The 18,272-nt window shown below is 44.1% G+C and overlaps 1 protein-coding gene across 2 annotated transcripts in view; it reads right to left on the bottom strand.

The window, feature by feature from the left end:
• The window catches only part of PARP4 (poly(ADP-ribose) polymerase family member 4), an 85,392-nt gene that overhangs the window by 43,036 nt on the left and 24,084 nt on the right, over positions 1-18,272 (bottom strand). For both annotated transcript variants that reach the window (XM_072134260.1, XM_072134259.1), the window contains exons 12-24: positions 16,183-16,281; positions 15,605-15,788; positions 15,289-15,448; positions 13,198-13,322; positions 12,988-13,119; positions 12,810-12,896; positions 12,489-12,653; positions 12,360-12,406; positions 10,760-10,841; positions 9,336-9,473; positions 8,150-8,327; positions 6,769-6,839; positions 6,462-6,643 (exon numbers count right to left, since the gene is read on the bottom strand). In XM_072134260.1, coding sequence (XP_071990361.1) covers positions 6,462-6,643; positions 6,769-6,839; positions 8,150-8,327; positions 9,336-9,473; positions 10,760-10,841; positions 12,360-12,406; positions 12,489-12,653; positions 12,810-12,896; positions 12,988-13,119; positions 13,198-13,322; positions 15,289-15,448; positions 15,605-15,788; positions 16,183-16,281 — 1,650 coding nt within the window. The remainder of the gene's footprint in view (positions 1-6,461; positions 6,644-6,768; positions 6,840-8,149; positions 8,328-9,335; positions 9,474-10,759; positions 10,842-12,359; positions 12,407-12,488; positions 12,654-12,809; positions 12,897-12,987; positions 13,120-13,197; positions 13,323-15,288; positions 15,449-15,604; positions 15,789-16,182; positions 16,282-18,272) is intronic.

Genomic DNA, 18,272 nt, shown 5'->3' with positions numbered 1-18,272 from the left:
AACCTTTTGTATAAGATCAAGTGTAGTAGCGTTCTTATAAGTTTGGGATATGGCGGGTGAGGGGAATGTAAACAGATGCGCAAGAAGCGCTGAAATAATATCGGTAAATGATAAAAGTTTGGCAGTATATTTTGGGGATTACACAGCAGGGTGGCGACAAAGTTAACAAGTTTGATGTGGAATTCCCTGTAATAGCTCTTGGGCGGTGTGCCTTTTATCGCCTAGGCTCAGCAGTTTGAGCACCGCCTGCTGTCGCTTAGCGACGGCACTGCTGCTGTGCCTAGAGCTACCGACTGATGGCGCCATGGCCACGGATGGTAATTCGGAGGAGGAGGAGGTGGAGGAGGGGTGGGAGGAGGAGGAGGTATAGTAGGCCTTTGAGACCTGGACCGAGGTAGGCCCCGCAATCCTCGGCGTCGGCAGTATATGACCAGCCCCAGGGTCAGACTCGGTCCCAGCCTGCACCAAGTTAAGTGTAGTAGCGTTCTTATAAGTTTGGGATATGGCGGATGAGGGGAATGTAAACAGATGCGCAAGAAGCGCTGAAATAATATCCCTAAATGGTAAAAGTTTGCCAGTATATTTTGTGGATAACACAGCAGGGTGGCGACAAAGTTAACAACTTTCATGTGGAATCCATGAAAACAACCCAAATTTGTGCCTGACACACCTCGTTTGATAAGGGGACGATGTATGGAGGCAGCTATATGGACGACTTTTGGAGGTAGAAATGGAGACAACGTGTGGAGGCTGCTATGGAGACAATTTAATTTGGATAGTGCCTGTATGTGGCAGTCCAAAAAAGTTTTCAAACCAGAGGAGCAGGTAGGTGGCCCTCCAGAAAAATGGAATAGATTGAGTGCCTGTATGTGGCAGTCCAAAAAAGTTTTCAAACCAGAGGAGCAGGTAGGTGGCCCTCCAGAAAAATGAAATAGATTGAGTGCCTGTATGTGGCAGTCCAAAAAAGTTTTCAAACCAGAGGAGCAGGTAGGTGGCCCTCCAGAAAAATGAAATAGATTGAGTGCCTGTATGTGGCAGTCCAAAAAAGTTTTCAAACCAGAGGAGCAGGTAGGTGGCCCTCCAGAAAAATGAAATAGATTGAGTGCCTGTATGTGGCAGTCCAAAAAAGTTTTCAAACCAGAGGAGCAGGTAGGTGGCCCTCCAGAAAAATTTAATAGATTGAGTGCCTGTATGTGGCACTCCCAAAAATTGTTTAAAACAGAGGACCGGGTAGGTGGCCCTCCAGAAAAATTAAATGCATAAAGTACTATAGCTAGAGCCAGTGTGCCCTGTCAAAAAATAGCCAGTTTCCTCTGCTTTAGTGTACAAAGAGGAGGAGAAGGAGGAAAATGAGGAGGAGGAGGAGTGCATAAATTATTCAGGTTGAGCTTCCTTCACCTGGTGGAGATTGGAAATTATGAGAAATCCAGGCTTTATTCATCTTAATAAGCGTCAGCCTGTCAGCGCTGTCAGTCGACAGGCGTGTACGCTTATCGGTGATGATGCCACCAGCTGCACTGAAAACCCGCTCGGACAAGACGCTAGCGGCAGGGCAGGCAAGAACCTCCAAGGCGTACAGCGCCAGTTCGTGCCACATGTCCAGCTTTGAAACCCAGTAGTTGTAGGGAGCTGTGTGATCATTTAGGACGATGGTATGGTCAGCTACGTACTCCCTCACCATCTTTCTGTAAAGATCAGCCCTACTCTGCCGAGACTGGGGACAGGTGACAGTGTCTTGCTGGGGTGACATAAAGCTGGCAAAAGCCTTGTAAAGCGTACCCTTGCCAGTGCTGGACAAGCTGCCTGCTCGCCTACTCTCCCTCGCTACTTGTCCCGCAGAACTACGCACTCTGCCGCTAGCGCTGTCAGAAGGGAAATACTGTTTCAGCTTGTGCACCAGGGCCTGCTGGTATTCATGCATTCTCACACTCCTTTCCTCTCCAGGGATGAGAGTGGAAAGATTTTGCTTGTACCGTGGGTCCAGGAGAGTGAATACCCAGTAATCGGTGCTGGAATAAATTCTTTGAACGCGAGGGTCACGGGATAGGCAGCCTAGCATGAAATCTGCCATATGCGCCAGAGTCCCAACGCGCAAGAATTCACTCCCCTCACTGGCCTGACTGTCCATTTCCTCCTCCTCCAACTCCTCCAACTCCTCTTCTTCTGCCCATACACGCTGAACAGTGAAGGTCTGAGCAATGCTCCCCTCTTGTGTCTCGCCAACATTCTCCTCCTCTTCCTCCTCATCCTCCTCCACCTCCTCCGATATGCGCTGAGAAACAGACCTGAGGGTGCTTTGGCTATCAACAAGGGAATCTTCTTCCCCCGTCTCTTGTGACGAGCGCAAAGCTTCCGACTTCATGCTGATCAGAGAGTTTTTCAACAGGCCAAGCAGCGGGATGGTGAGGCTGATGATGGCGGCATCGCCACTGACCATCTGTGTTGACTCCTCAAAGTTACTCAGCACCTGACAGATATCAGACATCCACGTCCACTCCTCATTGTAGACTTGAGGAAGCTGACTGACCTGACTACCAGTTCTGGTGGAAGTTGACATCTGGCAGTCTACAATCGCTCTGCGCTGCTGGTAAACTCTGGATAACATGGTTAATGTTGAATTCCACCTCGTGGGCACGTCTCACAACAGTCGGTGAGCGGGCAGTTGGAGGCGGCGCTGCGCTGCCCTGAGAGTGGCAGCATCTGTGCTGGACTTCCTGAAATGCGCACAGATGCGGCGCACCTTCGTGAGCAAATCTGACAGATTGGGGTATGTCTTGAGGAAACGCTGAACTATCAGATTTAACACATGGGCCAGGCATGGCACATGTGTCAGTCTGCCGAGTTGCAGAGCCGCCACCAGGTTACGGCCGTTGTCACACACAACCATGCCTGGCTTCAGGTTCAGCGGTGCCAGCCACAGATCAGTCTGCGCCGTGATGCCCTGTAATAGTTCTTGGGCAGTGTGCCTTTTATCGCCTAGGCTCAGCAGTTTGAGCACCGCCTGCTGTCGCTTAGCGACGGCGCTGCTGCTGTGCCTAGAGCTAGCGACTGATGGCGCCATGCCCACGGATGGTAGTTCGGAGGAGGAGGTGGAGGAGGGGTGGCAGGAGGAGGAGGAGGCATAGTAGGCCTTTGAGACCTGGACCGAGGTAGGCCCCACAATCCTCGGCGTCGGCAGTATATGACCAGCCCCAGGGTCAGACTCGGTCCCAGCCTCCACCAAGTTAACCCAATGTGCCGTCAGCGATATATAGTGGCCCTGCCCGGCAGCACTCGTCCACGTGTCCGTGGTCAGGTGGACCTTGTCAGAAACGGCGTTGGTCAGGGCACGGATGATGTTGTCTGACACGTGCTGGTGCAGGGCTGGGACGGCACATCGGGAAAAGTAGTGGCGGCTGGGGACCGAATACCGAGGGGCGGCCGCCGCCATGAGGTTGCGAAAGGCCTCGGTCTCTACTAGCCTATAGGGCAGCATCTCCAGGCTAAGCAATCTGGAGATGTGGACATTAAGGGCTTGGGCGTGCGGGTGGGTTGCACTATATTTTCTTTTCCGCTCCAGCGTCTGGGGTATGGAGAGCTGAACGCTGGTGGATGCTGTGGAGGATCGTGGAGGCGACGATGGGGTTTTTGTGCCAGGGTCCTGGGCAGGGGGCTGACTATCAGCTGACACAGGGGAAGGAGCAGTGGTGTGCACGGCCGGAGGTGAACGGGCTTGGTGCCACTGATTCGGGTGTTTAGTATTCATATGCCTGCGCATACTGGTGGTAGTTAAGCTAGTAGTGGTGGAACCCCTGCTGATCCTGGTTTGGCAAAGGTTGCACACCACAGTCCGTCGGTCATCCGGTGTTTCCTTAAAGAACCTCCAGACTTCTGAAAATCTAGCCCTCGCCGCGGGAGCCCTCGCCACGGGAGATTCACTACGTGACACATTTGGCGCTGATGCACCTGCTCTGGCCCTGCCTCTCCGTCTGGCCCCACCACTGCCTCTTCCAACCTGTTCTGCTATAGGACTCTCCTCCGTCTCAGAAGCACTGTGTTCACCCGGCCTCTCAACCCAGCTTGGGTCTGTCACCTCATCATCCTCCGATCCCTCAGTCTGCTCCCCCCTCGGACTTCCTGCCCTGACAACAACTTCACCACTGTCTGACAACCGTGTCTCCTCATCGTCGGACACCTCTTTACACACTTCTTCCACTACGTCAAGAAGGTCATCATCACCCACAGACTGCGACTGGTGGAAAACCTGGGCATCGGAAAATTGCTCAGCAGCAACCGGACAAGTGGTTTGTGACTGTGGGAAGGGTCCAGAAAACAGGTCCTCAGAGTATGCCGGTTCAAATGCCAAATTTTCCTGGGAGGGGGCAGACTGGGGGAGAGGAGGCTGAGGTGCAGGAGCTGGAGGAGTGCCGATTTCGGTGACATGGGTGGACTGCGTGGAAGACTGACTGGTGGACAAATTGCTCGAAGCATTGTCGGCAATCCACGACATCACCTGTTCGCACTGTTCTGGCCTCAACAGTGCTCTACCACGAGTCCCAGTAACTTGAGACATGATGAACCTAGGGAGTGTAGCTCTGCGGCGTTCCCCTGCTCCCTCATCAGCAGGTGGTGTCTCAACCCACCCAGGACCACGGCCTCTGACCCCTGCAGTAGATGGACGCCCACGTCCCCGCCCTCGTCCTCGTCCTCTACCCCTAGCCCTCGGGTTAAACATTTTGAAAATGAAAGTTATATAACTTTAATTTTTTTTAACTTTTTTTTGTGTTTTTTAGTTTTTAAAACCAAACAATGCTATCCTATTGCTATGGCTATTTTCTAGCCAAGTATGAAAGCACACTGCTATGCTAGATGAGATGACGCTGAGTTATGAAAAAATAAACGTAAAATAAAAAGGAAATGGCAGACTGTGCCTAATTGAAATCCAACCCCTAATAAATTTTCCCACTTCGGTCTTTGCGATGGATATGTGCGTCACTAAGCGCTAAACACAGCGGTCGCAAGTCTCACTCCAAATTCCTCACAATTGGCTAGTATATGCACTGCAGCAAGGACAGCCACCAGCAGATCAACCAGAAATAAAATATATATAACGCTATTGTAGGCGTAAGTAAGCCGTTTGGATTCTCCTTTGGCCATTTTCTAGCCAAGTATGAAAGCACACTGATGAGATGACGCTGAGTTATGAAAAAATAAACGTAAAATAAAAAGGAAATGGCAGACTGTGCCTAATTGAAATCCAACCCCTAATAAATTTTCCCACTTTGGTGTTTGAGGTGGATATGTGTGTCACTAAGAGCTAAACACAACGGTAGCAAGTCCCCCTGCAAATTCCTCACAATATGGTACTAGCTGCACTACTAGTGCCAGCAAGCCCAGCCACAAGCAAACAAAAAAAAAAAAAAGTATAACGTTATTGTAGCCCTAAGAAGGGCTGTTGGGTTCTTGTTGAATCACTCCTGCCTAACAGTAATCTACTAGCACCCTAACGCTGTCCCTGACCAGCAGCAGCTCTCTCCCTAGCGGCATCCAGACACAGAATGATCCGAGCAGCGCGGGCAGCGGCTAGTCTATCCCAGGGTCACCTGATCTGGCCAGCCAACCACTGCTATCGACGTGTAAGGGTACCACGTCATGCTGGGTGGAGTGCAGAGTCTCCTGGCTTGTGATTGGCTCTGTTTCTGGCCGCCAAAAAGCAAAACGGCGGGAGCTGCCATTTTCTCGAGCGGGCGAAGTATTCGTCCGAGCAACGAGCAGTTTCGAGTACGCTAATGCTCGAACGAGCATCAAGCTCGGACGAGTATGTTCGCTCATCTCTAGTCTTTGAGTCTATTTGGAATAACCATCATCAATCACTGGTCATAAATGTGCTCCATTCATATGCAGTATTTGGGTTCTTTGCAAGACCTTAGGTCTCAATGTTTACTGTGAATATGACATAAGTGTTCATAGTGGGGAAACCCCTTTAAACAAGCACAATGCAAGTCATTTACTAAGGGCCCGATTCACGTTTTTGCGACGTGTTACCCGAATATTTCCGCTTTGCGCCGATTTTCCCTGTATTGCCCCGGGATTTCGGCGTACGCGATCGGATTTTGGCGCATCGGCGACGGCATGCCCTTAAAAAAAACACGACGGATTCGGAAAAACCGCCGCATTTAAAAAAAAAAAAAAAAAGTGTTGCTGGACTCGCGCTTACCTTCACCCACGATGGCTCAGTAAACTCCAGTGCGTACCGATGCTCTTCAGCGCAGCAGCGCCACCTGGTGGACGTCGGAGGTCCCGGCCGGACCCGAATCCACCGCAGAGAACGCGCAGCTGGATCGCGAATGGACCGGGTAAGTAAATCTGCCCCAATGTGCAGAGACTTGTCATTCCAAAGCTATGCCCAGCTTATTTATAAGTATTAGCAATCAGCTACTAGGTAATTATAAAGTAACACATTATTGATTGATATAACTTACCCTACACCACAGGTAAACAGCTGTATTTGATTCTTGTTTAGAATCTGAAAGACCAGATTTTCATTTTGGATATGTCCATCACTGATAAGAAAAACTTTTTGACTTCCTTTTTTTGGTGTCAGCAAACTCAAGGATTGGAGAACCTTCCAGAAATCAGTGCTACCCATGTTGGGTTTTGCTTCCTGTCAGTAAATAAAAAATAGTGGAGTAATGCAATAAAAAGGACATGATTAGAAATATAAAGAAAATGAAGGAATGAAAGAAATGTTCTCTTATCTTTAAAGAAAATGGTTGTCAAGCAACTTACTTTTAGAAACTTATCGATCTCTGAAAATTCATAACGGTGGGACTTTGGGAAAAAATACATCTCTTTATAATCTGCAAAAAATATAATAATATTTTGGTGCTGCTATTAAATATAAATTGGTCATAGAAAACAGTGCAAAGTTACAACCCTTGTACCACACTGCCAAACCTCCTGCTATCCATGACAGAAGGGTAAGCCCTGAATTTCTCCATGGAAATACATGCTGGGCCAAACAATGTGTGAACATGCCCTTACAGGAAATCTTACCACCTCAAACAACTACAAATTTTTGAAGACCCTCAAATGTGCCGTGGATTTTGGAATACTTTCCTGTCTACTTGTTGCTGTGTTCTCTAGCACTAACAGTTTTTGAGCAATCAGTGACCAATTAGATCTGGAATATCATTATGCCAGCTAGTGACAGGTGGGCAGTACCAGGCTGTTTTCTCCTGTCAAAAAAGATTCATTAGCATTTCATGTGACAAAGCTAAAAGCACTAATTGTTTGATAACGGTGTGACCTTATAGAGGATGCAGAAACACTCTGCTTGTAGCCTAAGTGTATACGTAAATATTCTGAGAATTTGTAGATTCAAAACAAAACAATGGGGGGGGCGGGGGAATTATTAAGATGGGTGTTTTTAATGTCTTCAAATTCCCAACGCTTGCTGTCATATCCACTTAGAGGCTCTGGCTTCTTGGTAAATGTGGGTGAAAACTCCGCCAGTTCGGACCTGTAGACCATTTCTATACTGGCGAAGTTTCTATACTATAGTTTCCGCCCCGCTGCCCACCCCGCAAGGCTCAATGTGAAGTGCGTGTCAGAGAAGCCAGAAATCTGTCGGGGAGGGGGAGACTCATGTGCCTTCTCTGCCAGAAAACTAGTGGAAAAGGCATAATGAATTTCCCCCACTGAGGGGAGTAAAAAGCAGGAGAGGTACCATATTTCCTATGATCATCCACTCCTAGTTTTAGTTGAAAAACTGCATGCAGAACCCTGCGTTTGTTATTACAAATATGATAAGACCACCGAACATAAGATACTAGATTGCCAACAACACATTTTGCTATGTGTAATAGGGATTAGCTTAAAGTATTCAATGAAATTGTGAGCCCCAAACTTTATGTAACCAGGGTTCCAGGGATTGGGTCGGGTGCACCCCCATGGTCACTGGTAAAAAATCTGTATCTGTACCTAACCCCAACCTATATTATGTCCCTATGTCCCCTTTCCCAAAGCTCCCCCTATTATAGTGCCCTCTTTTTTTCTGCTCCCTCCTTATTGTGCCCACTTTTCTGCAACCACCACCTCCTTACAAGGACTGGGAACTTCTGGTGTAAAAGAACCCATACAATGTGCTTTACTCTATACAATTACTTACGTGATCCAAAAAGTACAATGTTTATGTAGTTGAAAGAAGCAGAATGCAGTGCGAGCAGAGCAACCTGTTTAGCGCTGTGAAAACAGGACTCCATGGAGTTGGAGCAGTCAAGGCATATAGTCAGAAATGTATCTTCAGAGCTATATTCTATTTCAGGTTTAAAAATTAACATACACGCCTATAAAAACAGAATCAACATTAATCAATGGATGGGGTATTATTACCTGTAAAAGATCTGTAAAGGAAAAGGTATCAACTTCAACCTATGGGGGCTTATTTACTAAGGGGATCGCATATCTGTCATGGTTTTTGGGATTTGCGGCGCTGGAACAAGGATTTAGAAGGGGATTGTTTCGCACGCGATTGGATTTTGGCGCAGCGGCACCGGCTTTCATGCGACAGAAATCGGGGTTGTGCCGTCGACCAATCCGACTGAGTCGGACTAATATTCAAATTGTGTGTCATCCAATGCATCGGGAAGAAGGTGGTGAACTCTGTTGGACCTGAGTGGGGAAGCGACACATGCAGGATATGAACAAGAATTATCAATAAAGCTTCATTACAGACACCTTACAGCTGATCGTTGCAGCCTGGGACTAAAGTAAAAAATCCAGAGGTCCCATTGGGCAAAGAGGTCTGTCTGTAACTAGGGGTCTTCTGTAAGTCGGGGACTGCCTGTACTTCTATGGTAAGCTGTAACCTGTTTTTTTATGTTTTATGTTTAATGCTACAACTCTTCATTTATATATTGATAATTTTTTATGTTTATCTGCAAAAATAGAACGCCCTAAGCTCCACTATCTGACGGCTTTGATCCCTAACAGACACAAGAGTAGACATGTATGAAAACCCATCTGTCTGATCAATATATGTGGATCATATTATTTCCGGATCACTTCCAGCACATGTATTATTATATTATGTTGTTGTATAAAACTTGAAAAAATTGTCTGATAAAAACATTTATATAAAATAAATGTGCTTGGTACCGCAGAGACGAGAATAAGATCCACATATTTATCGTCAATCTAAATTAAATCCTATACAAAAACTACAATACTCACTTTTGAAGACAGTAGATCATCTCTTCATACTAGAGACACCTAAAGCCGGGATAACCTATTCTGACCCTATGGATTCGTCTTCAGTTTTAAAAATTTCAGAGAATATAGTTACTGTGATTTACCTCACTGTCTTTATCTGGGTGTTTCTCTACCCACATCCTTGGGATATAGGCCTCTTCCAGTTGTAATTCAATGGAAAAACCTTGATCATTGAAGGAACTGGATTCTTCTGTCTGGATTACAGCTGTGCACTCAGTTTTCTGCAATACCGACAATTTACCAATACTGTAGTTTATAATACCCAAGAAACAAGATCACAAATGTCTGAGCAAAGTAACATATACAATCAAAACATGTTTTGGACCCAGGGGTGGATCAAGATGCCATGGGCCCTGGGATGTATGAAAATTGTGGGCCGCACACCAGTCTAATTTGGAAAGGAAGGGGATGAGTTTTCCAATTTAAGGACCTTCAAAAGTTCTGGAAAGCCTCTGTATGTGTATGTCACATGCTGATATACATGAACGAGGATTTCAGGGTTGAGAGCAGCATGACGTGAGCGGATTCAAATTTGTGCCTCGGCTGCTGCCCAAACTACCCATATTATGATTCCCTACAGCTTGGCCTAGTAAGATCTAGTGTGGTTGATTTAACATGGATAAAGGCAATAATAAAAGAACACTAAACGTATAAAACATACATGACAATAGCATTTCCTTTCTTCCAAAATTATAGAGCAAATCTTACTGCTGCCCAAGTTTGCAGCATGGGTGGTCTTTTCTGCTGTCACCGGCATGTGAGCGGACCTCAGACACTGAGGGCACATGGGCCGAAAACAACGCACCATCCATCTGTCTGTCATACGCATGAGTCCTGGTAACAGGATCAAGTAAGGATATGGAAGATGGCGCTCAATCCAATTTTGAAAATAAATGCTTTTATTCTTGTACCAATCCACTTTAATACATATACATGACATTTCGGTCAAAAAGACCTTTCTCAGATGCGGATTGTACTGTATAGCGATCCTAAGCCTGGAAGATAGAAGCTGTATCCGCACTTCAGACCTTGGCTGTGTGTCAGCCTTGTTCTGGTCTTAGTGTGTATTAAAGTGAATTGGTACAAGAACTAAAGCATTTATTTTCAAAATTGGACTGAGTGCCATCTTCCATATCCTTACTTGCATACGGGGTTGGGACCCTATTTTGGCACCATCAAATACTGAAACAGGAGTGCAGTGGAGTTTGTACAATATAAGTTGAAAACGTAACCCCATCCCCTTGGCTGTACCCCCCTCTTATTCCCTCCGCTACTTTCTCTTTTTACCTATCTATAGTTTATATTAAGTTTAGTTATTTATCTCATATCGGTGAGCCTTGTCATTGCTAGCATATGCTTATGTACAAGTCTACATACTACAGGCCCTGTCTACACATCTCAATTTCTACATGTGGCAACAACAGCAATTGTATTGTTTCATTTTACCTAATAAAAGCCTTGAATGATAAAAAGAAAAAAAGTGTTCACAAAAAAAAACCCCACTTACCTTCATTTTGATTTTGTGTGTGAAACATGAAATATTATTTATTTTTCTTGGCATCTTAATGGACATGTCCAAGCAAAAAGATCTGAAAGAGATTTTTTTAAATTTTCAAATATAACAACAGTCTGAACATGGTCGGAAAAGAACAATAGGAATATATAAGCAAATTTTCCGAGGATGGACAATACCCATCCAGGACATTAAAAAAAACAAAAAAGAATTAACATAATCAATGAAGGAAAAAACTAAATAAAAGCAAAAAGTAAAAGAGAACCTGTCTTATACATTACCTAGAGAACATTAAAGGAGCAGAAGGCACGCAGGGTGCCAAGAGACTATGTGAGGGTTAAATACTAAGGCCAAAGCAATAAGAATCCCCCGGAGAGCAAATGGAATCAAATTTTTATCTTGTTACCTAATTTAGTAGTTAAATGTTCCATTAAAAGGGCGTATTAAAAGGAACCTGTCCATGCTTGAAGTGAGATGTAAATAGTTTGTATAAGGTGAAGAGTTTAACACTGAAGTCAAGCTTCTACCACATCTCAACACCTCCTCCGCTGTGATTGATATCATGTGCTGGACTTCAGGAGATCTGGACCATCAAACGGGGGTGTTCTGACACAGGGAGAGCTTGACTTCAGTGTTTAACTCTCCGCCTCCTTGACTTCATAACACCAATTCACATCTCACTTCAAAGTTGATTTTCTGGATAATGTAACCACACTGGGCCATGAAAGAAACATGATCTAGAAGCTGCTTGACATCATACTGGAAATGGTTTATTGGGTCAATTTCTGATGACAGGTTGTATTTAACAATAGATGAAGGTGGGACAAATCTTTATTTGATCTAAAAAAAAAAGGTGGGACAAATCTCTTCCAAAATAGGGCAACTAACCGTGTAACTGCAGTGAGTACATGAAGTAGCAGTCTGGCAACAGGGTAATAAATTAGGTTGGTATTTGGCAGTGTCCAAGGGGACAACCAGTTTTACTAAGGCGTCTTTCACACTAACTTATGCTCACGAGCTGGAGAGAGGAGGGTTGAGTGCTGCTTACCCCTCCCCTCTCCATAGTGAGGTATGGTACATGGCCATACATACACGAAAAGATATAACATGGATGGTACAGTACGGTGACACGTGTGTCTGATGACCGCACCATGGCCAGGTGATATAGACTTCAGTTTGCAGCTGAATATCAGTTCCTCACAGGTTAGTGTGAAAGAGGCCTGACATAAGTCTGACATAAATTTCTTGATCATTTCCCAGTGGGCCTTTAAAGCAGAACAAATCCAAAATTCCTGATACACAAATTCCTCTCTCTCACTGCCCCAGCCCATCCTCATGGCGTCTCCCGCTGTGTCTCTGTCTCACATTCTGTCTCACTTAGACAGGGAGAGGGGAGGAAGTAGGATAAGTCATAACCTCCTGCTGCAGCCCCTCCTATTCATCAGTGCTCAGACAAGTAAACAGAGATCCGCATCCAACATTTTATAGTTATTGTTATATGCAAATTTATCACTAATAGATCAGTTACAGTTACTGATGAACCAGGCTGATTTTTAATTCTTCAAGTTGGCTGGGTGTTTTTTTACCTACTTACCCTTCTGGTGCTTTGTCACTTTCAATGCCCACTGTGGTTACAGTGTCCTATGAAAAAAAGATACCAACATGAACTACCATAAGGTTTAATATGCATCATTACAAATTGACTGCAATGTAAGATTCTTACTTGAGTGTTTTCCTTTAAAGCTTTGTCTTGTTGCCATTGAGCCATATTACCGGGAATTGAGAATGTCAGGTATCTATACTGATACTTGAGTTCCATAACATAGGTGATTTTTATGATAACGGTGGCCTTGGATGGTAGATTTCCAACACTCACTGTGAAGACGTCCTGAAAATGCAATAGTAAAACTTACTATCTTAAATCTTTCAAAAATAGTGCATTTTCAAAGTTACACTTCTGCCATTACAAATAGGGGATATCAAGGCCATTACATCTATATAGGGTTTTTGTAACTTTGCATTTTTTGTCTGTAATAAAACATACAGGGGCATCTTGGTCCATGAGATAAGCTCCGTGTCCCTCACTGATGGCGGTCCTGTACTCTCGATGCGCCTGCTGCTTTTCCTTTACCTACAAAGAATCAATTACATTGTCAGACAACTGGGATTTTTTTTTTGCCATAATAAACAAAATCTCTTTGTGTTAAGAGCGACTTTTGTACCTCTCCTATGATGTGTTTCCCATTGATAAAAGCTTCAAACCCACAAACAGCTGCTGTATCGTCCAGAGGGAACACATACTTTGCCTCAATAGGGGAGCTGGAATTATTCTTATAGGTCTGAAATATCACCACCTGTTATAGAAAAGACAATTATTGGCTGCCATAGCTGAGAAATTCTATGTCTTCTGGATTACAAAGTGTTTTGTGTACCTTAGCTGCCAGATCCATTAATCGAGCTTTAACGTGTATGCTCTCCAGAGGAACCTGCTGCCCATCACTGCCCTCCAGGCCACATTTTGTCACCTGTTTTTCAGGTAGATCATCTAATGAAATATCTATTAAATTAAGAAAACCCACATTATTGGTGGTGCTTACATTCTCTAATGTGATGACATTTTGCATGGAAATGCCATTGATGGGTGGGGGAGAACACATTTGGGCACATTTACAAAGAAGAGTGCAAACTGCACTAAATGTAGTTTGCCTACATATAGTGTAGCCTGCATCAGATTCAGGATTTCTGGCACATGTTCTTCATGAATCTATTGCACAGAATGCCACTTTTTGGTGCACCTTTAACATGGGGAGTGCAACACACTGCTGTAGGACTTTGCATGATAAATGTGGCGCACGGTCCGACTAAGCACCGGAACGCTCATTACAGTGATGAAATCTGTGTTGCATGAATAGCGCAGACGGGTGTGTGGACAGAAGGGTATGTGGACCAGACACTTCTTAAATACCTGTGCAAGAAGTTTGCACATGACTGGCACAAGGAGCAAAGTAAATGTGCCCCATTTAACCACTTTTATTAAAAAAAAGTGCAGTGTGCAGAGTTCGTCTGATTCATGAATTGTGGTGCACGGTCGTCATGAATCTGGTGCTTGGGAAGTAAGTACCATTTGTTTTTTTTGGTGCACTTTGATCATGCAGCAGAATTGTGGCGCACAGTCTGACTAAGCACTAACTTGGCCTCTTTTGGTGCATATTTTTAATTGTAGACTCGCCACTATAGTACGAAGCAACTTAAAACAACAAAGCACTCGGGACTCGTCAGCATGGAATTTTTCCCCAGCACCCCTACTCCCTCCACTCCCTGACTCTTTACTTGTTTCTATATTTATTTCCTGGTTATGATAATTGGGCACATTTACTAAGGGCTTTGCTTTGCACTTTAGTCAGACTGTGCACGTTCTTCATGGCTAAAACGGCTTCCACGGGTATTTAAAGGGAACCTGTCACCAGGAACCTCATTTTTCACTAAAGACACGTTGGAGAAGCTTATTACACCTGCAGTGCAAATCTGCCTTTCTGCCTTTTCTAAGCATTTGCATTACTATATAATTGTGTGATATAACTTACTCTTGCTCCCTGACAAAATCCTGGGGTAGTCACAAGGGCTGGACTCTGGTTTGGATGCATTTCAAAAAACAACATGTGACTTGTCTGTTACCCACTCCTCAGAGCTTGGCCCCCACCTTTGTGCCTTTGTGCTCCTGTCTAGCTCCACCTCCTGCTGGTTCTCAGAGGTTACAGCCTGGTCAACCTGACATCAGTGGGGGAGGGACAAGCTGTACAGGAGCACAATCATGGAGGCAGTCTGCAGCTCAGACAGGGCACATGTTGTTTTTTGAAATGCATGCAAACCAAAGTCCAGCCCCTGTAACTACCCCGGGATTTTGTCATGGAGCAACAGTAAGTTATAACACACAATTATATTGTAATGCAAATGCTTAGAAAAGGCAGAAAGGCAGATTTGCACTGAAGGTGTCATGGGCTTTTACAATCTGTCTTTAGTGAAAAATGAGGTCCCTGGTGACAGGTTTAAGAAGTGTCTGCACCGCTATTGTGTTACGTGCGACCCTTTTGTTGCGCAGCTGCGCTGGCTTCCATGCGTCACGAATTAGGGGGCGTGCCGTCCGTCGGTCCGGACAGCCCGAGCGCTGTATTTAACTTGCAATTTGTGTTGCACACCCTATGTTAAAGGTGCACAACAAAAAATATGGTGAACTCTGTCGGACCTTAGCGGGGAAGTGACACATTCATGATTTCTGACGCACGATCTTAGTGAATCACCACTCGCTGGATTATACACGGAAATAGCACTTTTAGTGCAGTTTCCGACTTTCTAAGTAAATGTGCCCCAGAATCTTTTATTATGTTAAACTAAGATAAGGTTTCCTCCAGCATAAATTTATCACAATCTGTCCTTAGCTGTAATCTGTTCTCTGACCTCCTGAACAGAGGAACCAATTCTACCAAGAACCGGTATATAAAACTTAATTTTCTAACGTTTCTTACCTTCAGACGGGTCAGACAGGCTAGTACATTGACTTTGTGTTTGATCAATGGAAATAAACAAAGATTCTCTTTGTAGGTCAACATTGTCCCCATTAGTGGAAAACTGAACAACGTATCTCATTTGTACTTGATTCACATCATACACAACATATTCATCGTCCTATAAAGTAGACAAGGAGATCATAAAGTATTTTAATATCTACTTATAGGCATAACTAGCAACTTCAATCCATCTTCTTTCACAGGTGAGTTGTGAAATTTGTGCATTTTCTACCATGAAAATAAATGAATGAATAATAAAGGTAACACGACTTACTGTAAAGTCAGAATTAACCCCCTCCTTGCGTTGGACACCATGTACACTATGGAAGCCATTGGGTGGTTCAGTGATTGTGTAATCTCTGTGAAACACATCTGTGCATTTACCTAGAGCCACATCACAGACAACCAAAAGTCGAGATCCAGTGATATCACTTGGCTGGGAGTACTTCACACTCGTGCTGTGTGATAAAAATATATACGGTAGTTCTGATATAGATGCACCATTCTTATTGGGCTTTAATTAAGCAGATTAAAATTAATCTTGGTGTACTGCTCAACACACCACAGTTTAAAGGGTCTTTACCACAATAACATTGATCGCTAACCCACAACCACTAGAATAGTGTCCTTAGACCCCCACTCAATGCATTATCGTAGCAAGAGGAGCAAGTTGAATCGGTCAGTCTTAATAATCAGTGGTGGTCCTATCAACTATATTGTTACATCCTTCAAAATATTACTCAAACTATTTCCAAAACTAGCCCAACTATTGCAGAGTACTAGACTAGTGATGTCCTTTAATTGTCATCATTAATCAAGATTATAACAATATTGTCAACTTTAAGTACAAACCTTATTGAATCCGAGAAATAAATGCCACTTCCGAGGTTCCCAACATCTGTCCTTTCACCACCAAATTCTTCAACAATCATTTTTGGCAGCATTAGTCCACTGCAGAGAAGACAGAAAATAAATGAGAGTCAGAAATGTGACACCACTTTCATGAAAGGGGTTTAGAAGTTGGAATATTCTAAACAATATCCAAGAAGGAATATGTGGCTAGACCTTGTGGGGTTTTTTCAGATGTGGCCAACTACGATGCACGGTATGCTAATATGCCACTGAAATTAAAAGTGTTACATCTGCAATTGATGGCAATGTATTCCCTGTGAAGACTTTCATCAATTGTGACACATGCAATGTAGTTTATAAAATTGACTGTACAATTTGCAATTGATCTTATTTTGGATGTACAGCACGCAAATTAAAAAAAATGCATTGCTGAACACATAAATGATATTACAAATGCACATTTAAAAAAACGTGTCTAGTGCCACACACCATTTCCGTACCATTCACCATGGGAAGACTGTGGGAATAAATTTTGGATTAAAAGGGTGTCTTTCCCACCAAGAGGTGGAGACAAAAGAAGATGTCTTTTGAATAGGGAAGGTTTCTGGATTTTAGTATTGAACAGTGTTGTACCACATGGCATCAATGTCAGAAACAATTTGATTTTAGTATACTAATGTTTTTTATATGTTTTGTATCTGAATAGGGTTATAATACCCTGTTTCCCCAAAAATAAGACAGTGGGGCAGATTTACTTGCCCTGCCCATTCGCGACCCAGCGGCACGTTCTCTGCGGTGGATTCGGGTCTTCTGGCGATTCACTAAGGCAGTTCCTCCGACGTCCACCAGGTGTTGCTGCTGCACTGAAGTCCACCGAGGCCCGCCGGAGTTCATGATCCTATACTTGAAGGTAAGTGCGTGTCCAGCAACACTTTTAAAAAAAAAAAATGCGTCGGTTTCTCCGAATCCGTTGGGTTTTAGTTCGGCCACGCCCCCCGATTTCCATCGCGTGCATGCCGGCGCCGATGCGCCACAATCCGATCGCGTGCGCCAAAAAACCCGGGGCAATACAGGGAAAATCGGCGCAAATCGGAAATATTCGGGAAACATGTCGGGAAAACGCGAATCGGGCCCTTAGTAAATGACCCCCAGTGTCTTATATTCATCTTTGCTCCTAAAGAGGCAATAGGTCTTATTTTTCCATGAACAAGAATTTACCTTTATCTTTGAACAAAAAATCAACTTCTCGAACAATCTTATAATCTTATAACTCTCCAAACTCTGAATTTCATGCTATATTTCTTGTGACTCCATTTCTATTTGAATAATTGGCCCCAATCTACTTTCCATAAATGACCCTTCTTATCCTGGTGGCTGCTGGGATCACATTTGCAGCACAACAGCCAATGATTTACCTCCATGAATTCTTCTCCATGTCACAACCTTCTGCAGCATCAAAAAGATTTACTAATACTAATGTATGGGGGGAGCTGCTGCAATGACTGCCGCTAGGTCTTATTTTCAGGGGAGGCCTTACATTTCTAAGCCTGAACAAAATTGTACTAGGTCTTATTTTCGGGGGATGTCTTATTTTAGGGGAAACAGGGTAGTAAAAGAGGAAATGATGTTTTTTTTTTCTCCTCCCACTTATGGTTATTTATATACCCTTACATGCTTTTGTATCAGTGTCTATGATTAAGAGTCGCAAGGACTCGAAACGCGTAAGATGTGTGGATCTACTACTCTCTGGTGTTGCCAATCTGTCTGTTATTGGTTGTATGAGGAAGAAATAAAGAAAAAGTTTTAATGAGAATTCCTCCCTGTGGAACAAGCTTCTCAGACTTGATTTTTGTTGGTCTAATTATGTGCTAAGAAAAGGGCCACGAAAGTTTCGGGGAAACTAGAAGAGCAGGAAAAGTATCAGGATTGGCTATGGTTATTATAAGAGATTTACATCTGTATAATGATTTTTTTACGTCCTATATCCTACCACCTCTATACCATTGCATATATCACATAGTTTGTGTAGTCTGTAGCTTACTTTATCCTAGTCTAACCTCCTACCCCTCCGTGCTACAAACATTTGCTAA

This window comes from Engystomops pustulosus, chromosome 2 (genome assembly GCF_040894005.1).
Source record: "Engystomops pustulosus chromosome 2, aEngPut4.maternal, whole genome shotgun sequence".
NCBI classification, from domain to species: domain Eukaryota; kingdom Metazoa; phylum Chordata; class Amphibia; order Anura; family Leptodactylidae; genus Engystomops; species Engystomops pustulosus.
The sequence above is the reverse complement of the archived record's forward strand: the minus strand, read 5'-3'. Positions and strand labels throughout refer to the sequence as shown.